Raw genomic sequence first — 26,156 nt, 5'->3', positions numbered from 1 at the left:
CTACGAATGAACGTGGTAACTGCACAAGAGCTTGTGCGGAAGGGATCGGGTCCACAGCGGCGGGATTGTGCACATGTTGCACAGACGGGAACTCTGCGGATTTTCTCCATCTCAGGGTCTGTCCCAGAGTCGGGGACAGAAGGAGCCTGATGTGGGGACAGGGGTGTCCCTACCATGCCAGTCCCCCGTGGTTAACACAACATTGATTAACCGGGAGCTTTTGGTGGTCGCCTGTACACTGGCCTTTGGGCTCAAATGCGCTGGAAACCACTTGGATCTGAAATAAAGACACGACACCAGCGCGCTAAATGAGAACAGAAAAAAGCTGGAAATCAATTTCCATTAGTGACCTGTCTGCAAGGGATGGGAAATTAAACTCTAATTTACTTCGGTTCTGGGTCATTACCGGCATTTCATGGACACAGGCAGAATTGCTGGTTCCTAGCAGAACGTGATATTACTGTTATAACACAGAACCAATGGGATCTTCTGTTTTATTGGGCTCAGAAGGAAATTCTTTTTGGTGGGAGGAGAAAGCAGGAAAAAGGCAGAGTGAAGGGGCAGATTCGCAGCAGCATCAATCATGTGCTGCTGTTGCGGGGCTGTGTTTATAGAGCACAATTGCCACTTTGCAATAACAGATGCAGTGCACATTTATCAAGCAGTAGCCACCTGCAAATCCCTTTGGAGTTGGTTGCTATTTGCGGCTGGAAACGTCTGTCAAGCAGCGATGCAGCTACTCCCTGGGGTCAAGTCAGCCGCGTCTCTCACAGGTTGCCGGGTAGTGTTGCCGTCACCGCGCTGTGGCAACTTGTTCAGAAAGCAAGAAATCCCACAGTTTTTAGTTGGTGGTATTTCCTTCCCTGGGCTTGAGCACAAACCTGTGATTACTGGTTTGCTTGGCATAGAGCAGCTGTATTCCCAGGCTATTTTAGAGCCTAATATGCCGGAAGAATTGAAAAGTAAGGGTCAAATCAAGAAGATCTCGGTGAATCCGTGAAGCGGGGGGTGATGCTGCATGAGTAACAAACGTGCAGGAGGAAGCTGGAGGCGCTCGCAGGCACCGAGGGCAGCAGGGACGCGAGAGGGAGCGCGGGACAAGGACCAGCCTGGGAGCAGCCTTTGGTGGCACCGGCCGGGGCTCCGTGCCGGGACCAGGGTGACCGAGAGTTCAAATACGGAGACAAGCGTGTCTGCGCGTCCCCGGCGCGAGCGCCCTGCGCCAGCAGCCCCGCAATGCCCGAAAGGCTTCTCTAGCACAACGTTCATTTTCCGCTGTTACCACAAGTTGATGTCTCAATATTTCTGGTTTGAATCACTTCACAGCGATGCAAGGTGAGGTGAACGACCTCTTAGTAGATCATTTCTACACTCGATCTTGGTATGCTGCTGATCATTACGGTAACGTTACTGCTGGGTTTCGGGTCGCTGCTGTATCGCGGCAGCGCTCTCATGGAGGAAAAGACACAGAACTGAGTTACACAACCGTGTTTGTTTTCCTCTTCTTAGCAACCTTTGCACATTGTCCCAAGAGGTTCTCAGCCTCTGCAAGATTAGTTGCCCAAATATAAAAGCCCTGTTAACCTGAATATATTATTGAAAACCAGCATATATCAATCTGCCCTAGTTTTGAAAACAGAGATGCTGGGTTGGCTCCGGCATAATCTGCCACGCTCCTTGGGAGCCGCCGGAGCTTCTCTGGGTTACAGAGGCCACGGCGGTGCCGGGGAGGCACCTCCAGACCCCACATCTGCCGGGCAGCTCCGTCCTGCCAGCCTCGGCGCTCACCATAAACCTCTCCTTTTTCAATATGAAAATTTCCCCTAGCGGTATTTGTAATGAATAAAATCCTGTCTTACAAAATTCCCAGACATGTTGAAACAAGATTTTGGGACAATATCTGGGAATATCCAGCTTGTCCCTTGGTTTTGCCCCGTGGGCGGGGGCGGTGCTGGGCAGGGGATGTGGGTCGCCCGCTGAGCCTGAGCTGCCAACCTCTCTCCACTAGAGGGAATTTCAAAACACCTTTTTTAGGACTGAAGTCAGTTTTTGGTGTGTTGAAGGCGCTGCCTGCAGGACCGTGCGCGGGGGCGCTGGCCCGGCTGTGGGGCACAGGACCCGTCTGGTTCCTGGCTGATTATAACTGATCACAGGAACAAACCCCATTGTGAGGTGAAGCAGAAAGGGCTCCTCGGTGGTTCGGGGCTCAGGCTTTGGTGCCTGTGCCCCCGGGTCTGTGTGTCCCGCAGGGCTCTGTCCGTACCAGCTCCGAGCCGAGCGGTCGGGCTGAGCTCCGAGGCGCATTGTGGCTGCTGGAGCCCCCGCAGCGCCGCTCGTTGGTCGGCAGCGGAGCTGGTTGCGGAGCTGCGCGCGATAACCGCGGGGAACGCTCCGTCTTATCGGCGCCCGCAGGCTGCGCCTCTGCAGCCAAAGAATGAACTTAACGGGCAGAGTCCAACACCGGCTTTCATGGTAGGAGCAGCTTAGTCTGGGGACGGGAAGATGATTGTGAGCAATTAAGTTATGCAGCTTAACGAATTATCACTCTCTAGCTGAGCCTCTTTAATTAACCGCATGCACAGACCCAGCCCAGCACTAATGTGACATTAAAAATGTTGCCTTCAACTACCATAACCAGTACTACCGGCTTTCCCACAGTACTTGTAGCGCTGATTCTGACCCACGTCACCATGTCCTGCAGGAACGGTACAAAGCCCCTGGCCGGGCGCTGCGCTGCGGGGGTGAGCGTTATCACAACCCAGCGGCTTGGTTCTGTCTTACTAAGTCATGATCGCAACCCTTGTATTAATGTCAGATTGGGGTATCAGGTTTAAAGGGAGCCAGAATAATAGTGTTCACCAAGGATTTTATAATGCCTTAATAGAGTAATTTAAAATGCGTTTCAAGGTCTTTCCCACATGCGGAGTTAATTGAGAAAAGCTATTGCAGTTCCAAGCGCTGCTCTCACTTAAATCAAGTCCATTTTCGTGTGCTGATGTGCCCTAAATTCCCCTGGTGCGGAGTTCCAGCCGGAGAGGTTTGGGGTGAGGGCGCGATGTTCACCCCTCGGGAAGAAACTGGGGAGAGGGTTTTCCTGCGGGGGTTTTGGGGACAGCCGGAAACTGGGAGGCAGCGTTTACCTCCCCAAGGGGTCAAAAAAGCAGCAGGTCGCCCCTGGACCCTCAGCTGGGTTCTCTGCAACTATCAGAAAATCTCCCAGATATTTCCAGGTGGTTCAGGTAACGAACTGGGGGTTCAGAGCAGCACCAGGCAGCGACTGGTGAGCTCCAGGGGACTCACGCCCCTTATTCCTGGGGCAGGATGGCGCCTGGTGCCTGGTGGTAGGATGGCTTTGGTTTTTGAGGACATGCAGCTGAGCCACAGTCATTACCGCTGCTGTCATTATTTAGCTACAGATTTTTGCAAGATCGCAAGGAAAAAGGGCCGTGGAAGGTCTCGTGCTGCTCGTGAGCTGCGAGGCGCCGGCCGGGCCGCGCAGACCTCGTCCACCTCCTCCAGCTCAGCGTCCTGACCTTTGGGGCCGGTTCTGCAGAGTAAGTGTAGAACACCACCACCTAAATCACGGGTGTAAATCCCCCCAGACGAGCACAATCAGCACTTGGAAAATGCCAGAGAACTCCCCTGGACTATTCTGGTGAATGAGCTGACAGGCAGAGCGGTGGTTCAGGCAAATAAGAAGGCGTTGTTGGAGAGAGTGGGCTCTGAATTGGAAACACAACTTGTACAGAGGCAGCGGTATGGTCTGGTCTCCTTCAATGAGTGTTCGAAGTACAAAACTGAATTTATTGCTGGCTTTGTGCTGAATCAGGTGTTCTGACTGTAATTGAAGAGGTTCCTCATTCACAGCAGAGACCCATCCAGGGCCCCGAATTACTGCAGTATCCCCACAGCACCGGATGAGCAGCGGACGTCTACACGGTGTATTGAGCGCAGACTTGAAACTGGGCTTTATTAAAGAAATGAAGATGATAAAAGCAAGTGTGATTTCCCAGCTCCTGCCCACTCGCGTTTAATATCCAGGAAATTAACTGGAAAAACCTCTATTTCCGCAAAACGCTGGGTTGTTCTGAGTTTAACCCAGTTCTAGTTATAAGGTACTTGTCTCAAATAGCAGATCTAGATTGCCACCAGGTCTTGGGTTCTGGTTTAGGGTCAATCTTATTTGAATGGCCAAAGGCAAATACTTCAATAATAGTGGCCTTAATTTTTTTTTAATAATTTAATTAGGAGCTTGATCTGGTTTTGGGGCAGGACACAAAGTGGATTATGGGAGCAGCTGGCTCTTTAATTAGGGCCAATTCTCTTTTGTTAAAGTTTAACCCATGCTCACACAGAGAGGCAGAGACAGCAAGGGATGGAGCTTCAGCAGCTCTGCTGGCGGGGGGTTGTGTGGGGTCGTGTTGGGTTTGTGTTGGGTTGTGTTGGGTTGTGTCGGGTTTGTGTTGGGTTGTGTTGGGTTGGGTTGTGTTGGGTTTGTATTGGGTTTATGTTGGGTTGTGTCGGGTTTGTACTGGGTTTATGTTGGGTTGTGTTGGGTTGGGTTGTGTCGGGTTTGTGTTGGGTTGTGTTGGGTTGGGTTGTGTCGGGTTTGTGTTGGGTTGGGTTGTGTCGGGTTTGTACTGGGTTTATGTTGGGTTGTGTTGGGTTGTGTCGGGTTGGGTTGTGTCGGGTTTGTATTGGGTTTATGTTGGGTTGTGTCGGGTCTGTGTTGGGTTTATGTTGGGTTGTGTCGGGTCTGTGTTGGGTTGGGTTGTGCTGGGTTGTGTTTCTGTGGGTCTGTGTGCAGAGTGCCAGGTCAGCCAGGTACATGCGAGATTATGTGACTGGAAATACTCTGAACTTGCTCGAATCTCACTGCAGCGATCCCGAAGCACCAACTGGCAACTGTGTCACGCACCTATTTATAGAGACCAGGAACCAGAGGGTAAATATTTATTTAGATTCCGATGCTTAATCTGCTACTGGCTGATTGTGTGGAAAGCCTGAGCCCCCACTCTTTCTACAGCAATTTATAACCGGAGCCTTCGTCTCCTCTGCCCTCCCAACACTCCCCTGCACATTCCATGGGATTAGTGCTGCAGAAAACAGGCACGGCCTGGGTTCAAACCCTCCGGCTCCCCCTGGTCCCCGCTCACCTCCCCAGGCACCCTGCCCTGCAGGGCCCCTCCCTCCCTTTAACTGACGGGCGCTGGAGGCAGGAATTGCAAACCCAGCACCCGGGGCGCTGGAGGGGGTGGCCCGGAGCTGTCACTGCTCTGTTGGACACACAGACTTGTTTGCGATGACACGGAGCTGTGGAGTCACTTTCCATGGCTGAGCTGGCAGAGCGGTGACAGCTGTGCGGGGCCGCCCCTCCGCTCCAGCGCAGAGTCCTGCACCCGCCATAGATCCCACTGCTCTCTCCACAACAGGCGGGATCAAGGGGAGGACAGGACTGGAAGGATGCTCATGTTCATCAGCAAGGAGTGATGGGGACGTCTCCCCTCCCAGCACAACCAGTGACCAGGACACTGCGGCTCCAGAGGGAGGCTCCCCCAGCCCCAGATCGGGGTCTGTAGTGCCTCGTGCTGGAGCTGGAAGGCATCAGGAGAAGTGGCTGCAGACTGGGGTGGTTAGCACAGGTGTGCTGTGTCTGTGCCTATTAACAAGACACATGCTCATTAGCGTGGCACAGTCCCAGCTGTCCCACCCCAATCAGTGCTGCTAAACCAGCTGCGCTTGTTCACTAACAGAGGGGTTGTCATCCCAGGACAGGGAAGCGGCAGCACCTCCTTGTCTTGTGCGTGTTGAGCTTTTGTGATAAGAACACGCAATTCCCTTTGACTTGCTGGGGTGTTTTATGGCCGTTGAGGATCCTGTTGTACTCTTCTGTTAGGGTTTTCCTTTGCGGTTTCCTGTCCTGTTTCCTGCCGGGGAGGTGTGGACACGGCACAGCTCAGATCCCGCACTTCTGGGTGGGCTGGGCAGCTGCTCACGCAGCAGATTCCTATGGCAGCTTCTTCATCCCTGCGGTATTTGTTGCAAAGCAACTATTTTTCAGGGATGGCAAAGCAACCTTCAGCAGCAGATTTTTCTACCTATCTGGCTCTTTATGCTAGAAAAACCATAAGAAGGGCTGGTATCCCTAAACTACTGGGGCAACCGAGACTAAATATCTTGTGCAGGAGAACCTATAATGTACCCAGAGCAGCCTGCAATGGAGAACAGCTTCTGGAAGAAAACCCTCGACACAGCCAGGAAAAGAGTTTGCACTGCATGTTCCATTTTTATTTTCACAGATATATATATATATATAATATATATTATGTCATTTTAAAACAGCATATTTGTGAAAGAAATGTTTATTCATATAAAAGCAACCCCCCCGCGTCCGCACAGCCCCTTTGCCCGCGGTTCAAAGATGAGCTGCCCGCAGGCAGAGCTCGCTCCCCCTGCTGCTGGGACAGCCTGCGGGCTCCTCCCCCCGGCACAAACGGTGTTTCCCGGTGGCTCCCCCAGAGTCAGTGCGTGTTCTACTGCTCATCACACGCCCCGTCCCCCCGCAGTGCTGGGGGAGACCCGGGGGGCTGGGGAGCAGCGGTGCCGAACACCGTGCGCTTTGGTGCTGTGGAAAGGGCAAGGAAGAGCCGGGATTACTAGTGATAGTGTGGCTTCAAGTATACGTGTGAACCCCATCCCGCAGAGCTTCCCAGGACGCTGCCGCCAGCCCCGGCCATGGGGACGCTGGTCTCTCTGGCCCCGCAGCACCCGGGGTTTGGCTCCGAACGGGGCTCAGACCTCCCTTCCAACCCGAGCGGTTCAGTGAACACCCCCTGCTTGTGAACAGCCGTGGCAGAGCCTTCTCCTCAGCTTCTGCCTTCGTTCTCCCACTGAGAGCTCCCCAGCCACCTCCCTTAGAGGGGAAGAGGCCGCAGCCCTGGGCACAGTCACCCCCGGTGGCACCAGCGGCTGGGAAGGGCCAGCAGCTATTCAGTGCATCGATGGGCTTGTCTGGGACAGGAGATCATACAATATGTGACTGGGCTGCTGGCTGAACAAAGTTTACACTGCTTAAAAATATCATAGTTGATCAGGGCTTTATCCCTGCAGAGTAAACTGCCTGATTCAGCCCTGCGAGGGCATGCTGGGGTTGTTCTAAGAACGTAGTTTTATCTGGAGCTCTTGCTTCTAAAGCAGAGATTCCAAAGTGGCACAGCCAGTCAGAGCAGCAGCGAAGGTGCTCGGGGTGGCCGGCGGCAGCGCGGCCAGACCCGCCGGCCCTGGGTGGGTTGGAGGTAGATCCGCTGCGGGTCCACGAACCCGCAGAGCACCAGCTGCTGGGCCAGCCCGCCCGTCCCCTCCGCCGCCACCGGTCCCGCCCCGTCCCGCCGTCCCGCGCCGCAGGGCTGGGGACACGCGGTGACGGGACACAGAACCACACACCGGCCGCCCCCGCACCCCGCTCAGCCTGTTCCTCCACCCGTGAGCAGCGTGGGGAGGGGGGAGCGGAGGGGGACAACGCACCGACCCCCTGAGACAGCCCCGCAGGTCCCCTGAGAAAACGCTCAAATGGAAACGTTGCTACAGCACCTATTTTAAAAGTTCTGTGTCCTGGGACCACTGGCTTTATCAGCTGCCATAAAGCTGAAAAACGTTCTTTATTTCAAGTCTGCTGGCCTACAGCTGAATTTGGTTTGCACGCTGAAACACCCACGGCTTTTGGGACAAGCACAAGTTCTCTCCAAGCTCAGAGTCCTAGGAGGGTGTCAGTGCCGTAGTGAATAAACGCTGCTGTACTGTTTTCTTTCCAAGGTCCTCTGAAAAAGTCCTGCTGGACACACAACCGCACCAGACACCAGCTGAGAGGACAGTGGTGCGTCAAGAATGGGGGCGATTATCAGAAAAGGAAAATGACAATTAATTCATTTTCATCGCGGCAAAAAGGCTCCACCTGGTGGTGTTTCAGCCAGAAGAAGGTGAGGTGTGGGGACGGGAAACTGCAGATGCCACCGAGCTGGCGAGACTGGGTTCACACCAGAGAAGAGTCTGAGATCGCGAGGAAACCTCCAGATGTGCTCAGGAGGTGAAGAGGTGGCACGATGGGGAGTGAAGCTGCGTGTGGGTGAATGCAAAGAAACACCCCGGCAAGGGGAGAAAGGAGCTCGTGGGCTCCGAGCTGCTCGGGGTCAGCGCAGCCGCAAAGCCCGAGCGCGGAAACCCCTGCAGGCCTGTGCTGCTCAGCACACACCGAGCGAATAGAGCAACCAAAACAGATATAGAGAAGAGGAATATTACAGCAAATGTTTTAATGCCTTTCTATTAAGCGCAGTCCAGAGCACTCCACCAGAGAAACGGATACGCAGAAACAGGTGGGATCAAAATGATGAGCACAGAAAGACCCTGATACGGAGACAGGATGAATGGTTTGCCATTCTGATGTTGAAAGAGGCAGGAATGTGTTGGCATAAGTGTTACAGAATTCTGGCAGGTCCTGCTAAGGTGCTGCAGGGAGGATTGAGCTGTCCTGTCCTGTGTTGGACAGGGTGGGTGGTCACAAGCTCAAACTGCAGCAAGGGATAGAAATGGAGGGGAAAAAGGTCTTATCTGAAGGTAGAGATTAATGTAGGAAGGCAACACTGGAGTGTTTTCAAGCCAGGTTAGCCAGCTGTGTCAGGAATGTGGGAGTCACGGTGGGGCAGGGGGGGCTCCCCGGTCCCTGTCCCCGGGGGCTCTGGTGGCGGCCACTGCAGCAGGTGACAGGAAAGCTCAGCCTGCTCAGGGCTCCCCTTGTCCCAGGCTCCAGCCCAGAGGGCCCCGTGCATCAGGAGAGGAGCACGGACACGGCACCGCTGCTCCGCGCCCTCTGCTCCCTCCCGGCCTGCGCCGGGGTGCTGGTGCTGGAGCAGGTTCGGCTCAGACAGGGCCAGTCACAGTTTCAAGCCTTACAGAGTCACTTGGAGTAAAAAGAGCAGATCTAAGCCACGTGTCATGCTGAGATGATCCCCCTGTTTCGCAAAACTCAGGAAGATTTGGGAGAGTGGAGCCTCCTTCCCTCCCTCCCCTAAAAATCATGCTCAGGCATTAGTCATGAACGGAACAAGATCAAGTCACTCCCAAAGACGCTGTGCCCAGAGGGGCCGGCTCTGCTCTCTGGGAAGCCGTAAAACACTGCAGCCCTGGCTCAACCAGGGCTCTCGTGCGCCGCCGTGCCGCGCAGGGGCCGGCAGCCCCGGCGCCCAGAGGGCACCAGCTGGTCACGCAGGGGGGCGGGGGGGCTGCCCGCCCAGCACCCGCAGCGCCGGGGGTGTGTGCGGAACCCGCCGGTGCCCCCCGGGCTGGCACGGGCCCTGCGCTGGGCAGGGACATCCCGCCCGCCAGCGGCACCAGCCCGGGCAGAGCACAGGGAGCCTGAGCGGTTCTTTAAAAAGGGGCAGGGATGCTTGTGAAAAGGAAAGAGGAGGCTCAAGTACGTGGGCTCAGGAGCAGAGGAAGGTGAAAGCAAAGCCCCGCACAGGCTAATGCTCACGTAGAGACATTGATTGCAGCAACCAAGGCTGCGATCCCTCGTCAAACGCAGGCAGGGGCTGGGCTAGAGCCATCTGCAATGGGGGGCTCTGCACCTGCCCCACGGCGCGGACAAGACCCACACGCTCACACACACCCCAGCATCATCACAGCATGTTTGTGACCCCAGAGGAGCCTGTTCCGCCTCGCCGCTGCGTGCCAGGAGCGGCACAGTGATGCGCCGTCCTCAGCGAGGCATAAAACAGACAACAAATTTGAACGTTCCCCCCCGTCCCCCCCACTGCTTCTCTCCATAGCTCCTGGTGGTGTCCGCATAGGTGCCAGAGACCCTGGGCCCTGCGGCGGGAGGGTCACCGGTCCAAGCTGCTCTCTCTCTTGGAGGTCCCTTGAATCCTCCCTGTCTTGGGAGACGTCAATGCAGAGATTTGAGAGCGAGCTTGGCCGGGCCCCCCCGGGCTCTGCCCCCACCACAGTCAGGGCCTGAAGAAGCGTCGTACCACTACGTTCCCCACCACGACCAGGACCAACGCCACCAGCATGTACGTCACGTAAACATTGTCCAGACTGAGTGCAGCCACCTAACGAGAAACAGAGAATAACCAGAGCGTGTTAGAGCTGCCCGGGCCGGGCTGCTGCCCCCGGGTGAGCCCGGCGCCCCAGCAGTGCCCCCAGCCCCCGACCCGCAGGCTCACCCATCCTCCCTGCTGGGCGATCCACTGCGCGATGCGGTTCTGCAGCATGAAGTCCGCGATGTAGCGGGCGATGCGGCAGAGGAAGCCCCGGATGCCCTGCTGGTAGACGTGGATGGCCATGCGGTAGCCGAAGCCCAGCAGTGCCACCACGCGGCCCCAGTTGATGCCACTCTCGAACAAGCTGGAAGGAAGGCGATGGTCTGGTTACATCAGCGCTCCCTGGCCTCTGCAGCCCAGGGCAGGGCTGGGGATGCTGCTCTGGTCCTTGAGCTGCATCCCAGCCACACGGAATTTTGTGTCTAAATGACGTGTGGCCACCAACAACCACAGGTGTGTTCAGAACAGAACAAACACGGCTTGGGTCACAGCTGCTGTTTGCCTCAGCCAGCTGGGTTAGGGATGTCCTGGCAAAAAGGAATTTCCAAATCCCATTTGCGCAGCTACAGGCTCCGAACGGCTGGAGGTGAAGCTTTGGGGTGGCTGTTGCTGACCTGCCACCACCCTGCCTGTCCCCCAGCTCTCCACCCAAACACAGGGCACGCCAGCTGCCTGCCGGGCCTGTGCTTTCATGGGCAAGGGTGTTAGACAAGCTAAGCTGGACCTGGCGGTGGTTTAAGGCGTCAGGCTGGAGGCTGCAGCGAGCTCAGGAGCTGCTACGCATGCAGCCAGGAGCGGAAACTACTGCCCGAAGCATCGCTTGCTAGTGCCCGCAGGGAAGGGCTTTAAATATATCTAAGGTCAAAGCGTGTCAGAACAGGATTTTCCCTTTTCCTGCATAGACAAACCCCTCCAAAACCAAACCGTGATCTGATCTTGCCTTAGACTGACACTGCCAAGGGCTGGGAGCCTCCAAAATGTGGTCGATGCCCACTGCTCCCACCCAGGTTTTGGTTGCCGTGGGCACAAACTGCATTGCTGTGGGCACATTTGGCACTGATCTATCTAGATTAGTTTTTGAAGGTGTTTTTCCTGGTTTCCAGCAAGGTAAGCAAGAAGGAAAAAAAGGAAAACAAAACATTGAAAAGAGTAGACTCAGGCCCCGTGTTTTAAACTTGTGTCCTGTTCCTGGGCACAAGTCTGGGCAGGCAAAGGGAACCGTCTTCTCTGCAGAGTCCTGGCTTGGAGCTGCCACCGTGTGGTTAGAGCCCGGGAGGGAACAACAGGGACACAGGAGCACAAAGAGAGGGACAGAGGTTAATTTACCTGCTTGCGGTGCGTTCACCGCCTCAGGCTGGCAAAGCGGTGAGAAGAGCAGCGTGGCTTCCCACGGACAGGGGAGCAGGAAAAGGACAGAAGAGAGGCAGTTAGACACGAACACCGAGCGGGGTGCACGGGGACGGGGAGCACAGCGGCTCCGGCTTCTCGCCTGGCTCTGTCCGGGGGGACGAGGGCTTAACCCGGCGCCCTGGGCGCGTCTGCCCGCTCCCGGTGCCCGCAGCAGCAGCGCAGCCCGCAGCCGCGGCCTCACCTGGACGCGATCCTGGTGAAGTACTCGTAGGCGTTGTCCTTGGTGGGCTGCAGGGACTTGAGCATCTCGCGGAACTCGGCGTCGTAGCGCTGGTTGATGTCGTCCCCGATGATGGCCAGGCGCATCCCCACCTGCCTCCCGGTGCTGCCCGGGGGAAAGCGGCATTTCGGATGGGTCCACCTTCCCAGTAAGACCGGTAAGCCGGGCCCAGGGGGTGTGTAATGGAGCCTGGCTTGGGATGGGGTTGAGGGACGTGTGTGTGGTTGGTGTCAGTTTTACCTGTCCGGCTCCTGCTCGACCTCCCTGATCTCTGGGTCCACGGGCACTTCTGCCCCTCTCTCCTCTACCTCCTGCTGGTAGCGGTACAGGGCGTAGCTCCGGAACACGAGCTCCGTCTCCTCCGCCACCTGGTTTTCTGAGAGACGAGGAAGAAAAGTCAAGGGGAGAAGCTTGTCTCCCCCACTCCCCAAGCTGGAGAGAGAACATTCCCTCATTTTCAGCCTAAATTTGTGCGGGTTTGTATGAACACTGGCCTTTAGCAATAAAACAAAAAGAATCCAACAGAAATTAATTCCCAGAAAACTAATCTGGAAGGCAGTCTTTGTCCTCTGGGGCACAAGCCCACCGTTGGAATCCACGCTCGGCAGGAGGGAGCTGCCGGACCGTCCCAGCACCGAGCAGCGGTGCGAGCGCTGGGCCCGGCAGCGCTCCCGCCTCCCACCCCAGACCCAGCCCAGAGCTCTGTCTCGTGCTGCCCGTCCACCCTCCACAAACAATCTTGTTTTCCAGTGTCACCAACGCTCGTGCCTCGCATGGCAGCAGCAATGACGTGGTGAGCGAAAGCTAAAGGGGTCATTTTAGTGCAATTCCGTGCCGATTCGATCACACACCACCGGCCTGGCACGCGTCCACCAGCTCGGCAGCAGCGCCAGGGCAGGGTTTGCAACTTCTGCACGGGCTGCTGCAGGAACAGAAAGGAGAAGAGCTTTTGTATAACTCATAAACCGTAACCCAGAGCGGTGACTCCCTGTCCCGCGCTTGCAAGCAGATAAACAGGCAGCTGATCGGTTTGAACCGAGTGCCTGCTCCAGCACAGCCCTGCCTGGTCCTGGGAGCAGCTGCGCTCGGCTCAGCCGGGAACGTGCCCGTGCAGCTACGTCACCCGGCCCCGGCAGCGCGGGAAAACCCACCCGGCTCCGCGTGAGCAGGAAATGAGTCAGAAACAACCAGCGCCAACGAGCGCTGCCCATCTGCAAACGGCCGGAGACCCGCACGCGTGTGCCCTGTCCCCGCACCGCGCAGGCAAGGGTCTGGAGGGAGCGGGGAGCCCTGGCGAGCGGCTCAGTCCCGTACGTGCCGTGGTGAGCGATACCTTATCGCACGCGTCCACTGCTCCTGGGGCTGCACCCGGGCTGACACGGGACGCTGTGATTAGAGCTGGGTTTGGGCTGGCTGGAGGAGCAATCTGGGCTGCAGCACCCAGGCCCAACAGCCGCCAGCCCGGCCACGTCACCCACAGGGCTCGGGGAGCTGACCCGAAGGGCCCAGTATCACAGTTCTTCCCCGTTTCTAAGATACAGAATTTGTAGGGGACAGAAATGGTGCGGACAGATCAGAGGCTCCTTTGGCAGGGTATCACCTTTCAGGGTGGAAATTCATAGACGTTAACCCACCCGCCAGACTGGCCCCGCAGCTCCCCGGCCACTGGAAACCCCATTTGCCATGCTGGGACGCTGCTGCACCCCTGTACCCAAAAGAAGCCGCACCGCTCAGCACCGGGCTCTGCCAGCGGGTCACATCCACGTGCCCACGCGCGGCTCCGGGGACACGGGCCCAGCGCTGGGGGCTGCGGGGACAGGAGGGGACCTGCTGTGCTCACGCAGCGCTCAGCTGGGTGAGCAGAGGCGCAGGGGAGTGCCAAGCCCCGCTCGCTGTGTTTTCAGGGGATTGTGTTTTGTTTTGCAGGAGCAGGTTTATTTGGTGGCAAACAAATCCCACCTTCCCTGGAGCCGGAAAATTAAACCGACTGACTCAGAGTTTCAGTGAGGCAGAACAGAAGAGGAAATAAGCGCACCAAAAAAAATCCCTGGTTTTAATTACGCCAGCCGCTATTTTTGGAAACGGACAGACCCACTTTGCTCTGCATCCAGAGCAGACTCCCCAACAGCCTCATCCCTGGACCCACATCGCAGACAACACCGGCCAGAGCCCGGCCAGTCTCAAACGTGCACCATCCGCATTTCGGTGCAAGGTCCTTTGTTTCTCGCCATTCCCATTTCCCAGACAGCAGCTGCGCTACGGTAAAAACTGGCAGGTGTCACCAAAGTTATCCATCAGACCTCGTTACAGATAAATTAAATAGCCCTGCTACAGACTGTAATAATGACACATGCAATCTGGCAGCATCTCTTCTGAGCTCAGGACATGGGCAGTAACTGCACCGAGAGGTGCATCTGTTTGCACAGAGGGAGATTTCCAGCCTGGGAACAGCAACTGGCTGCAAAGGGAGCAGACAGCCCAGGGGAACCAAGATCCACAGCCCTGGGGAACCAAGATCCACAGCCCCGGGGAACCAAGATCCACAGCCCCGGGGAACCAAGATCCACAGCCCCGGGGAACCAAGATCCATAGCCCTGGGGAACCAAGATCCACAGCCCTGGGGAACCAAGATCCACAGCCCTGGGGAACCAAGATCCACAGCCCCGGGGAACCAAGATCCACAGCCCCGGGGAACCAAGATCCACAGCCCTGGGGAACCAAGATCCACAGCCCCGGGGAACCAAGATCCACAGCCCTGGGGAACCAAGATCCACAGCCCCGGGGAACCAAGATCCACAGCCCCGGGGAACCAAGATCCACAGCCCTGGGGAACCAAGATCCACAGCCCTGGGGAACCAAGATCCACAGCCCTGGGGAACCAGGATCCGTCTCCGGAGGCTCCTGCCTCGAGGGGAGGCTCAGCTCCCCCCGCGGCAGCTGCAATTCAAGCGTGGGATGAGTGGCATTTGCCATAACAGACTTGGGTTGGCTTTCACCAGGTGGTCTTGCAGACGAAGACGCGGAGACGTGCACAGGTGCGTGACTAATGTCCCCAAGCAACTATTTACCAGTTCATGACTTGCTTCACATGGAATGTCAAGTCCAAAGCGAAGACAAACAACCAAGGACCAAACCTCACACCTCTGTAGGTATGTTACGTGAGTATTAAACACACGCAGACTGATAAGCAAGAGAACCGCTGCCAATCTGACCCGGCAAACTGCATCAGGGTGGCTGGGCTCTCCGTGCCCAGCCCTGAGACCGCGCGCAGCCCCGCGGGGCTTCCGGAGCCCCGGCGTCCCCCGCCTGCACTACGGGGATTAACAAAGCAGCTCAGCATCGCGCTCCGGGTCCCAGCTCGCGTGGTCCACGCAGGAGCTCAGGGCCCGATCCTCCCGCTGGTTTTCACATCAGCGTCTCATTGGCCTCAACAGGAACTCTGCATATGTAAACAACTGCTCTTATTTATTTTCATACCTTGTAGACTTTGGTAAGGGAAGGACAGGGTATTTTTTTCTCTCAGTGTATCGTGCAGGACGTAGCATGAATGGTGCTCTGAGAGTGAGAGGAGTCCCGGCAATACCAGAGTATAAATAACACTATCAGGCCAATAAACCAGCTCTGAGCTGGATCTGCGCTCGAACACATAAACAGTTAGGTAGAGCTGCTAATCTCCGCTATTGACAGAGCTGCAGTGACTCAGCCTTATTTACAAGTCCACCCGCAAAACAGGTTAAGAAGTCACCGTGTTCCGTGCTCCCTGTGCAGCGGCTTTGTGTCACTTCGGGATGGAGCGGGAGCCGAGCTTTTCCTGGGCTCCTTTCGGCCCCATTCCCAGTTTCACCCATTAACGTGAAACACAATTACACAGTCTGCTGGGCTCGGCACACACGAGAAACAGATGGAACCGCTTCTCCATGTTGGTGAGCCATAATTTTTGATTGCTGCTGGGCCAAGGCACACTGCAGAGCTGAATCCGCCCAGCGGCCGGTGCAGCAAGACACAAACAACGGCTGGAGACCAGGCGCTGCTCAGCAAGGTGCATTTTTCTGTGTGATTTAACCCCCTCCCTGCCCGCGCACCCAGCGCGCAGCTGCCTGCACCTGTTCTCCCTGTGCTCCCAGCCCCGCTGCTGCCACCGCGCTGCCCCAGCAGCACCTCCCGACAGCAGCCAACACGTGCTCTCCCCGTTCGGTCCAGCATCGCTCTATGGAGCTGATTTGTTACCCCAGCCTTGCTGGTATGAAAGAAAACCTCCATCTTTATGAAGAAATACAGCAGGGGAAAAAAAAAAAGTAAAGAATGGATTGAAAATGCTTCCTTCTGCAGAGATCCCAGCAAGCTCCTACCTGAGTTGAGCTCTTGCGACAGCCGGCGTCCATCGCTTCCCCGGCGTCCATCGCTTCCCCGGCGTCCGGGGGCCCTCGCTGGGTCCCCGTTGTTCCCTGAGGCCATTGCAGAGCGATGCTTGGGACTATCAGCTTCACCTGGAGCGAGGAGACAGAGTCAGTGCCCGGGTGAGGAGCAGCCAGCGGGGACCGGGAGCCCCTTGGTCCCTCCCAGCTCCCAGGCCAGCCTTGGGAACCCCTTGTGCTGAGCCAAGGGCTCGAAGGAGCGATGCTGCCGGCTTTTATGTGCCAGCCGCCTGGCTCCTCCCCTCCTGATCTGCGTTCCCTGGCTCCTGACCTCAGGTCCCTTGGCTAGATTGCTCATCGCTTCCTGACCCTTCTCAGGGAGATGGCTCCAAGGTGGAGAGATGACTAACTCTTCCTGGAAAGCGCCAGCGGGGCTGCACCGGCTCTGCTCAGCCAGAAACCAGCAGCACCTGCAGTGGCTTCAAGCTGGGACTAAAGCAAAAATCACAGCACCAACCTCTGGGCTGCAGCTGGAGAACACGCCTGGGGGCTGAGCTGTGGGGCTGAGCTGAGCCACGGGGCTGAGCGTGGGGCTGAGCCGTGGGGCTGAGCCGTGGGGCTGAGCGTGGGGCTGAGCTGTGGGGCTGAGCGTGGGGCTGAGCTGTGGGGCTGAGCGTGGGGCTCCGCTGCTGCCCGACCCGCAGCCCCCGCGGCTCAAAGAGCCACCAGCCCACGCCACATGGAGCTGCAGCCACGGGGCTGATTTCTCTGGACAAGAACCTGCGGCTTGTTTCCCACAACAAGAGACGAGGTCTGTGCTTTCCCAAATCCAGAGGCTCTAATTCCCTCTGTTCTTTATGCCTTCTGAGCTCCTCTTACTCTAAGAAAATTTAATGAGCCAAACGCACAGCTCGTGCTGCCTCTGAACTTCCCAGTTTGCTCCTGAACAAACCCAGCCCTGCGGTTTAGGGCTCGTTGCAGCTCCTTTCCCTCCCCCCTGCTCGCACTGACCTCACCCCTGGATTTTGCAGAGGGAAGCGAAGCCCCGCAGCTCCTGGGGGTTAGAAATGCCTGCAGCTCCTGGGCGGCCGCTGGCATGCCGGGGCATGTTCCCAGCCAGACCCCACAGGGCTAAACTGGGCTTTCTGATTTGCACCAGGTCTGAATGAATGAAGACACACTAACAACCAGAAGTTTAAATTGGGTCCTGGGCAAAAATTTTAAAAAGCGCTGGTTATGGATAAACAAGCACCCATGTCAAGAGTAGAAGTGCAACACAGGGTCCAAGCTTATCACTTCATACTGAAGACTATTCGGGAGGAAAAGTAAATGTAGACTATAAAGGTAATATAAAGTACAGCCTGCAGTCAAGGTGGGGATGGGGGGGTGGAAATCCAACGCTTATCAAGCCTGGCGTGGGAAGCCACGGTGTGTTTGCAGAGCTGCGCTCAGGGACGCCGAGCTGTGCTGCCACAGCTGGAGATGCTGTTCTCTCCTCTGCACCTCCGAGGACAGGATTTCCCTTTTCCTCCCCAACCTCAAACAACCCCATCCAAGGAAGAGCTGAAAGCGCCGTGAGGACCAGCGGCTGGGACAGCGGTGGGGCTGGGGGGGGAGCTGGCTCCTGCCATAACCCCAACTCGTGCGGCCATGGTGAAGCTTCAGGCTGGCAAAGACCTGGGTCACAGCAGCACCCGGATTCCTCCTCGCCCACCCACCCGTGTAAAGTATCCGTACAATACCGCACCAGTGGCCACAGAACGATGTTTGCAAATAGGTTTGTCGGTGCAGCCGGCTGTGTTTCACCTCTCAGAGCTCGGCCACGAGTAACAGGGAGTTTGCGACGCAGCCGGGCCGGCCCGGCAGGAGGGACGGCTGGCGAGCGCCGGAGCCGGAGCCCAGAGGCCGCTGACTCACAGGATTTTTCCCGCTCGCCGTTGGCCAAGCCCTTCGGAGGCGGCTGCGCCTGTGGCCAGCATCTCACAGGAACTTTCATTTTCGGTTTCCTTCTCAATATAGCTCCTTGCAGCGCTTTTTTCTCTTGCAACACGGGACACCGCGGCCCTTCTGCACACGCGCACATCTCCGTCCCCATCACCGCGCTGCCGCTGCGCAGGGTCCCCGGGCAGGACCCCAAACTGCCCCCCGCAAACCAGGAGGGCCCACACAGCTCAGGGCCAGCCCCCCCGGGGTCAGGGTGCCCCGGGCCTTCCTCCCCACGGCCCAGAGCGCTGCTGCCCACACTTCTGCTTCCCAGCCCAATGGCCCTTTGATTTGCCCTGTTCCCCCTTGGTTACGAAAATATCATAGGGAGGGAGCGGGGAGGGATGCGGAGGATGTGACACCCATCTGGTCACACGAGCTGCAGGAAACGAAGCCTCTCCAAGACTTGAGAGCGGGCTGAGGAGACGGTTTGGGGGAAGATGCAGGTTACTGGGCACAGTGTCTAATTCTCAGCAGTTGCTAAAATATTCAGCTCCACCCTGACTTTTTGCTCTTGTTGGAGGCTGCAAAGGGTTAAAAAAAGCAGCAGGTGGCACCTAGAATGTCGATTTAGCAACATTTCCAAGATGGTATAGGACTCTTATCTTTATTAATGAGCACGTGCCATGCAAAGAATCGGCCTTCCTGGAAACTGCCAGGTTTCCCTAATAAAAGAATCAGACCTTTGCCTCAACTGTTTCTAATTTCACCCTCATCTCCTTTGCTTAAAGGTGTCTCACACAAGCGCTGTGTGCTCTCATGATATGCTCACCAGTGCTCCCAGTTCCCCTCCAAAGGAAGGTGGTGGGACTGGCCCAGGGAGGCAGGTTTGCGAACTGCGGGCAGGGTGAGGCTCTGCAGGAGCAGCCGTAACCCCTATGGACAAGCCTGGCCGTGGGGCTCTGAACCGGCCCCTCGACATGTCACAGAGATCCTGTTCCCGGAAACTTGCGGAGCATCCTCTGGGGCCTGTGCATGGGAGTGACTCCGTGCTGCCGTGTGCAGGGCAGCTCTCCAGGACAGAGATCCCCAGGACCCCGCACCCTGTGCCCATCCCTGCACGGACAGCGCAGGACCAGCCCCGCTGCTCCCGGCCTGGACCAGAACACAGGTGAGTCTGCCCAGCAGACGTTGTGCCAGGGTCCCCCCGACCCCGCGCACCCGTGTCCCCAAGGTCCCCGGCGCCGCTGGGCAGGAAGCGGCAAAGCCGCGTGTGCTGTGTCTGAGGCCACAGCCCAGAGCGGGGTGAGACGGGTGTCACCCCGTCCTCCGCAGGACACGACTCTTCCCAACGGTCCTGTCCACCCTGAACCGCTCAGGCCCCTGCGCCGAGCGTGGGGATGCCGGGGGGGCTGTCATCACTGCAGCCTTGCAAGGGACAAAGAATTATTCGGGAAACATTATGAAAAGAAGTGATACTCCCTCTTTGGGGCAACGGTCAGCCCGCAGCGAGACCTTTCAGCCCCGGCCCAGCTATGGCGCACCCCGAGTGCTGCTCGCCGCGGTACCACCGCGGACTTTACCCTCGTTCAGCAGGCGGTGCCGGAGGAGGTCCGGCGGCCCTGCGCCCCCCTTCCGCTTTGCCGGGTCCCCCCGGCGCCCCCCGGGACCCCTCGGGCTCCCGGTGCATCCCTACCCGCCCCTGCCCCGCTCACGGCAGCGCCGGCACCGCTCGGCCGGGCCCGCTGAATGAAGAAATCAAGATAACCCATCCCGGGGGAGGCTGGGGAGTGTCCCCCCGCTACTCACCGCGTCCCGGCGCGGAGCAGGCGGGCCGGCGGTGCCGGGAGTCACCGCATCCCGGCAGAGAGCCGCTCCGTCCCCATCCTCCGCTCCTTCCTGGCGCCTCCCGCAGCGCCCGGCGCGGGGGAAGGAAGCGAGCAGGGCGGGAGGAGGAGGGAAAAGACGAAAGAAAAAAAAAAAAGATAGAAACCCAACCCCAGACCATAGATGTCAGCCGTGGAGCTGGGCGGGCTCAGCTCCCTCTAGAGGCGCCTTCCCGCCCGGAGCGTGGGAACCGGCGGCGAGCGGCTCCGGCTGCGCCGAGCGCCGGGGAGCGGGGCTGGGGTTGGGGGGCAGCGGGGGCACCGCCCGGCTGCGGGCACTCGGGTTGTGCGGGGCCGGGGCTGCTACGCTGAGCCCGGCGCTGCGGGGCCGGCACACCCCAGCCCGCACCCTGCTTGCCCCTGAGTCTTCGGCTTCTCTGTGGATTCTCCAGTGACTTTTCTGACCTTTCGGTTAAGGCCGTGGTACCTCAGTGCGGTCGGTTTGCACTCTGTTGGGTTCCCCGGCAGGTAGGGCCGGGAGCCCTGTTGAAGTCATTACTGGAGCATTTCTGGCTTCCAGTAGGAAAATTCTGTGTTGATCCACTAGAAGAAGAGTGGCTGGTGGCAGAAGTGGTTCATGCCAAGTGACTGAGGAAACTTGAAATCCATCAAGATTAGGAGAGATGACAGTGGCTGCAGGAAAGGTGTGATTTCTCACAGCAGCCTCCCAGTTTTGGTGGTAAATGTGGCGGTGGTGGCTCTTTGGGTCTGAATGTCCCTATCTCTGGGTTGTCCCAGTGCCCCTGCTGATCTGTGCTGGTGGTGGCTGCTCTTGTGCACAGCCAGTGTGTGTGTGGCCGGGTTTGGAGCTGAATTCTGACCCAGCGGGATGTGCTGACTGCCGCAGGATGAGTCCTGTGCTTCTCTCCACCACATTACATCAGTCTGAGCTGTTCTGGAGTCTCACCACCCTTGCAGATTTAGCATCGCTTAGTATTACCTCATCAGGCAGCAGCGTTGGTGAGAATTTTGCAAAAGCAAATCTCATCTAAATCCTTCTTCCTTTTTTCAAACCACTTCTCTTCCACCTCAATCACATTGCGCAGCTCCTCTGTGGCACAGCTGTAGAAAATCAGCTGGGAAAGTGGTACTGGGTGTGCGTCAGGTATATGGTATTCATAGCTGCTTCTAATCACGTTGAGCAGCAAAAGGTGCAGAAAATAAGCTGTGCAGGAGGGTTGGGCAAGTCCTGTGTGTCCCCAGCAAGTGCCGCAAGGAGCCTGTGGGGGCTGAGCTGTGGGTGGGCAGCAGGACTCGCTGCCATGGGCCTGCAAACAGCTGCTGGAGAGAATGGAAGAGCAGGGAGGGACCAGGAACAGAGGAATGAGTCTGAAAGCATCAGCTCTGCTATGGGAACGGCCAGTATGGACATCAAGGAATGATGGTGGCAAGCAAGTCATTAGGAGATCATTTGATGAGTGGTGTAAATCCCACGTGTGGCTCGGGGGTGGAGAGCTGCTTTGCTGCTGCAGCGGCTTAGAGATACCGAGGCAATAGGGAAGAGATTCCACCGGCTCTGTGGTTGCTGATGTGAACTGTTCCCATTGCACCAGGAGCCCCTTTGCTGGGAGACTGCCCGGGACTGCGGACCGGGGAAAGCACCCACGGGAAACGTGTCCTTGAGCTTGCTGCTGGCTTTGTCACAAACGTATCGCATTGCGATGGCAAACGCAGACACTACATTTAAAAGCCGTTTGCTCCGCTGCTGCTTGCAGAAGGAGTAGTTTTTTCCCTTCATCTCTTTGGCCATGGTGCCGCGCTGCTGCGGGGGTTCCTGCGTGTCTCCATGAGCCCCCCCTTCCTCCCACGCTCCCCTGCTGCTGTGAAGATTCAGGGCCAGGCCAGAGCTGGGGGTGCTGCAGGAACAAGTTCCTGTGGGTAGGAGGGGGGTTTTGCCTTTTGGGGCTCTGTGTCCCCTCCCAGCCCTGGGCTGGGCATCCTTTGTCCCCCAGGTGCCACCTGGCCCCTGTCCGGCCTTGTTCCAGAGCTGCAGCTCTGGGTTCTGGGCGGTTTGGGCCTGTTCGGTTCAAGCCCAGTTTGGAGCCGTTGGGCCCCCAGCACTGGCACCGATGGATCCCCCAACGGTCACCCGCGCTCCCGGCCGTGCCCCCCTGCTCCAGCTCCTCAGGAGCCTCTTTGGGCTCCTGCGGGGGACGCGGGACCCCCGCATGGAGGGGCAGGAGCTGGGTGCCGTTGGGGACAGCGGCGGCCCGGGGGAGCTGGCGGGCCAGCAGCACCCGCACCGGGAGCCCTGGGAGGGGGAGAGCGTGGAGCCGCTGCTGGGGGAGCTCAGCCTTGCCGGCTCCCTGGGGAGCAGCTCCAGCAGAAGCTGTGTGACATTGAGCACCAGCGACATGGAGCTGGCGGTGGCCAGTGACGCGGGGGACAGTCCTGCCGGCAGCCCAGCCCGGCAGCGCGCAGGCCTGGCCGGGGAGGAGGGGGCGGCCGTGCCGGAGACTTTCAGCGGCAAAGCTCTGGAGACGTAAGCATTGGGGTGGGGGTGGCATGGGGCCAAAATCCTGGCTTGCCCCAGTGTCCCCATCAAGGCAGCGTGTCCCCGCAGACACGGCTGCCCTGGGGGACAGGGAGAAGCCCCCTTGGCCTCATGGGGCTTGTCAGATCCCCAGCAGCCGGGGCTCTGCAGAAGGCTGCTCCTTTGGACTTTGTAAACAGCTGCTCATTTGGATTTTATAAACCCCAATTTTCCCCTTACTTCCTTAAAACATTGAAAGGAGCCCAGTGTTTCCAGTGTGGCTGCAGGTGGCTCCCAGAACCCGCAGAGCCCCGGGGCGCCCCGCACCCACCGCAGGTGCCTGCCTGTCCCCAGGCAGCTCCGCACGGGCTGCGGCACCCGGCAGAACCCCGAATTAACACCCTTTGCAGTCACTGACAAGGGATGGAACCAGACCCAGCCGTGTCAGTGCTGCTCCTAGAGGGGCAGAAACTGCAGTTCTGGTGCTGCCAGCCTTCGTCTGAACACACCGCACTGTGCTTTGCCTCCAGTGATGGGCTCCTTCAGGGTCCGGGTGCTGATGGCGAAGATGTTACCAGCAGTGCCAGCCCTGAGCTAATGTTTTCTATGGATTTTGATACTGAATGGGAGAAAGAGCAGCTCCTGAAAGGTGAGAGGACAGCTCAGAGGAAAGGGAAAATCCCCACCATCCCTGCGGACTCGGGGGCTGCCTGGGGCGGCTGGTTGGTGGGAGAAGTCCCAGGGAATGCCTGGTGGCCCCAGGGCCAGGGCAGAGAGCCCTGAGCATCGCCGGGGGGGATGGGGCGCCGCTCCCGGCTGCTCGCTGGATTCAGCGCCCGCTGCGCCCGGCATTTACTCCATTTGCTTTGCCATGCCAGGGACCCAGACCTGGCACCGTACCCTCTTTCAGACGCTCCAGTGGGGACACGTTTGATTGTTGTGGAAGGACAGCGTGAGGGAAGGGAGGTGACAGCGCCAGGGAGTCACTGTTTTCTTTGGACTTGTTTTAAACAGCAGATGAGGCTGCAGGATCCCCGAAAGCAGAGCTGTCCTCATGGAACAGGCTCTTCAATGTGAACCGACTTCGGGGGAGCTCACACAAGGTTGGTGAGGGGATATGGATCTTGGGTCTTCATCTGAGATGGGGTCAGGTCGGGGATGCTGGTAACACCCAAAGTATCTGCAGGACACCATGAGCCAGCCAGTGGGAGCTGTGGATGGAGCAGGATGGAATCTCCAATCTGGGCCACATGGGGCAGGTTTGCAGCAGAGCAGAGGCTCCAGCTGCTCGGTCAGGGCTCCGAGAGGCGCTGAACAAGACGCAGGACCTGGCGGAGCTGCGGGAGTGGGCTGGGGTGGTGGACGGGCTGGTGGTTTAATAAAGCTGTTCTGCTGGAGCGCGGGGTGTGAACAGTGCTGCCTGCGGGTACAAGACAAATGGAGCCTCCTCTCTGCAGGGTGCTGCAGGGCACTAAATCAGCTCTGTGAGAAATGGGCAGTGTTTGGTTCCAGACAGCAAAGAGGGACTCCAGGGCAGCGTTTGAACAGTAGTCCTGGGGAGCTGCCTGAAGCTGTCGACAAGTCAGCGCTTTTAAAAATAGATCTCCTTTCTATGATATAACATAACCAAGCTACAAATCCTGCTGCTGCCTGGCAAAATATGGGAGACAAGTCAGAGTGCGGGATCCTGGGGACCAGATGGCTGCTGGGGCTCGGTGCTGCTCCCTCGGTGACCCTGGGCCAACCTTTTCCCCTCCTCGCCTCGGTTTCTGTGCCCAGAGACACACGCTTGATTGCGTGCAGCGCTCTGGCATCTCTGGACGAGGGGACAAAGAGGTAGAATTTGGGTTTATTTTCAAAATCAGCTACTGGAATTACTGTTACATCAGAATCAAACTGTTGTCGGAGTTGACAAAATGACTGTGCTTTTTTAAAGTGATTTTCTTCTGGTGCAGTACGGCGCCCCAGGGAGGCTGATGGAGCCGGAGAGCAAGGAGCAGCCTCTCTCGGATGCAGCGAACCCCGGCGCTGCGGCCCTGGGCCAGAGGTGAGCGGCTCCTCCCGGGGGGAGCGGGACCCCAGACGGGTGCGGGAACCGGCCGGGGACAGCGTGTCCCGCAGCAGCAGGTGGCACTGTGCGACCGCCAACGAGCGGGACCGGGCGGAGCGGCGGGGCGCCCTGCTGGAGCTGCGGGGAGCGCGGGACAGCGGGGACGGGGCGGGGGGGCTGTACCGGGGTCTCCGCGCGGGTCACAGAGGGTTTGCATCAAAAATAGGGACATGGTTTAGAGGTGAACTTAGAGTTGGGTTCATGGTTGGACCTGATGCTCTTCAAAGTCTTTTCCAACCCAAACGATTCGTGGCCGGGGCACAAGGTCAGAGCTGATGCCCCAGGTCCCCGCAGAGCAGCCGCCGTGCCCGGACCACGCGGGGGGTGTCACAGCTGGGCCGGCTGGGCTCTGCGTGAAGACAGAACCACGTTCGGGGTTATTCCAATTTTCTGTAGCACTCGGTGCCTGTGCCTGACATATTTCTTCCTCTCACTGAGGTTTTCTGAAGACGGAGCAAGAGAAACCCACTGGCTGTGTTGGGAGAAGCTGGGAATGGCGGGGAGCAGGTGGAGCAGGAACCCCTGGAGAAGGCTGAGGTCAGTTGAAAGGGACAAGCGCCATCGGTGCACTGACACGGGACGTCTCTCCCGGCACCAGCAGTTTCCCAGCCCGCTCTGCCAAGGCAGATCCACGGCTGGTTGTCCCTGTGGGTGGGAGATGCGGGCAGCCGAACACCAGCACGCTCCCCCCAGGGCAGGGACAGCCCCGCGGGGAGGAAAAAGCCATTTCCTCCGCTGCGCACAGGAAAGGCTCGTCTGGACGGTGGGAAGGGGGTGCTGGGGCCTGACCCCCCGCAGCATCCCGTCCTCTCCCTCGTGCAAAGCCCAGATGTCTTGTCTTGAGTAGCTGCAACAGTGGGGTCAGAAACTCCAAAACACCGTTGGAAAACAGAGCGCGGAGGCGGTTTCTTTGTCTCCCGCTGCATGGGCCAGGAGTTTTATTGGGTTGTTTGCTCATTTCATTTTTTTTCTTCTGCGCTCAGCTCTCTGCAGCCACCTCGCTCTGCAGCGTGTGGGCAGGCGCACGGCGTTCAGGAAGCACCCGGGTTTGACGGGGGTGTTCTCTGTCTGAACCCATCTGCCATGGTTGCTCCTTTCAGTATCCGAGAGGGTGTCTGCAAACAGCAGCTGATGCACTAGCATGGTGTTCACAGGCAGATGGAGGCAGGGACGTGCCCAGTGAGGCTCCCGGAGCTGCGGTCGGGGGGAATTGCTGGTGTCCGGCTGCTCCGGGACTGCAGGGGTGCAGGCGGTGGCTGCTGGAGCAGCCTGGATTGTGCTCACGGTTGCACCGGGCTGGTGTGGGGCCGGCTCGGCTGCTCCCAGCCCTGAGCTCCATCCTTCTCTCCCTGCCAGGTCCAGCTCCCCGGAGCGGTGGGGAGCAGCCCCTGAGGGATCCCCGCGCAGCCCCCCCGGAGTGGAGGTCAGCGCCTCCTCCGCGCTCCCCGCGCTGGCCTCAGCCAGGCTCAGGCCTGGCCCCAAGAGCTCCTCAGCTCCATCTTCTTCCTCTGCGTTCTCCTACGTGCCCCTTTGAACACACCGTGTTTCCCTTTTTGCTTTCTCCTTTCCTGTTCCTGGGGAAGGACCCGTGGGTCTCCCGCCCCTGCCTGGCACAGCCTGCCTTTGGTTTGCATTTTATTTTATTTTTTAGATTAAGAACTTAGTGTGAATAAATTGTTCTCACT

General features: G+C 58.1%; 3 protein-coding genes and 1 long non-coding RNA gene across 11 annotated transcripts in view; 2 read left to right on the top strand and 2 right to left on the bottom strand.

Annotated features, from left to right (window-relative positions):
• The window catches only part of LOC309448002 (translocator protein-like), a 4,207-nt gene extending 3,775 nt beyond the window's left edge, over positions 1–432 (bottom strand). For 2 of the 3 annotated variants that reach the window (XM_082069173.1, XM_082069175.1), the window contains exons 1-2: positions 407–432; positions 174–277 (exon numbers count right to left, since the gene is read on the bottom strand). In XM_082069173.1, coding sequence (XP_081925299.1) covers positions 174–277; positions 407–417 — 115 coding nt within the window. In that variant the 5' untranslated portion in view covers positions 418–432. Of the gene's footprint in view, positions 1–4; positions 126–173; positions 278–406 lie in introns of those variants that run through there. The other variant, XM_082069174.1, reaches the window with a different exon arrangement.
• Positions 1–6,342, top strand: part of LOC309448005 — a 6,578-nt gene extending 236 nt beyond the window's left edge. Inside the window, exons 2-3 of the long non-coding RNA XR_014185705.1 lie at positions 4,882–4,945; positions 6,062–6,342. This is a non-coding gene — a long non-coding RNA (uncharacterized lncRNA). The remainder of the gene's footprint in view (positions 1–4,881; positions 4,946–6,061) is intronic.
• On the bottom strand, positions 6,262–19,945 carry BAK1 (BCL2 antagonist/killer 1). The gene is made up of 6 exons (XM_082069176.1): positions 19,812–19,945; positions 16,074–16,211; positions 11,965–12,100; positions 11,686–11,829; positions 10,218–10,398; positions 6,262–10,103 (listed from the first exon to the last, which is right to left on the bottom strand). The coding sequence occupies exons 2-6, from the start codon at positions 16,177–16,179 to the stop codon at positions 9,999–10,001; spliced, it is 672 nt and encodes a 223-aa protein (XP_081925302.1). The 5' UTR covers positions 16,180–16,211; positions 19,812–19,945; the 3' UTR covers positions 6,262–9,998.
• LOC309448004 (uncharacterized protein) lies at positions 19,040–26,156 on the top strand. Of its 6 annotated transcripts, none has more exons than XR_014185704.1 (5): positions 19,040–19,173; positions 23,376–23,464; positions 24,298–24,408; positions 24,921–25,008; positions 25,828–26,156. XR_014185704.1 is itself a non-coding variant. In XM_082069181.1 (5 exons), exons 1-5 carry the CDS (start codon positions 22,968–22,970, stop codon positions 25,861–25,863), a joined length of 348 nt encoding a protein of 115 aa, XP_081925307.1. In that variant the 5' UTR covers position 22,967; the 3' UTR covers positions 25,864–26,156. The 6 variants fall into 6 exon arrangements, 5 of the variants coding, with proteins under 5 accessions (XP_081925307.1, XP_081925304.1, XP_081925306.1 ...); XM_082069181.1 differs by lacking the exon at positions 19,040–19,173 and adding an exon at positions 22,967–23,010 and having other exon boundaries at positions 24,317–24,408; XM_082069178.1 differs by lacking the exon at positions 19,040–19,173 and adding an exon at positions 22,967–23,010 and having other exon boundaries at positions 24,317–24,408; positions 24,910–25,008.

Source organism: Streptopelia decaocto (assembly GCF_964273445.1).
Source record: "Streptopelia decaocto genome assembly, chromosome: 19".
Lineage (NCBI taxonomy): Eukaryota > Metazoa > Chordata > Aves > Columbiformes > Columbidae > Streptopelia > Streptopelia decaocto.
This window is presented reverse-complemented; position numbering and strand designations above follow the sequence as displayed.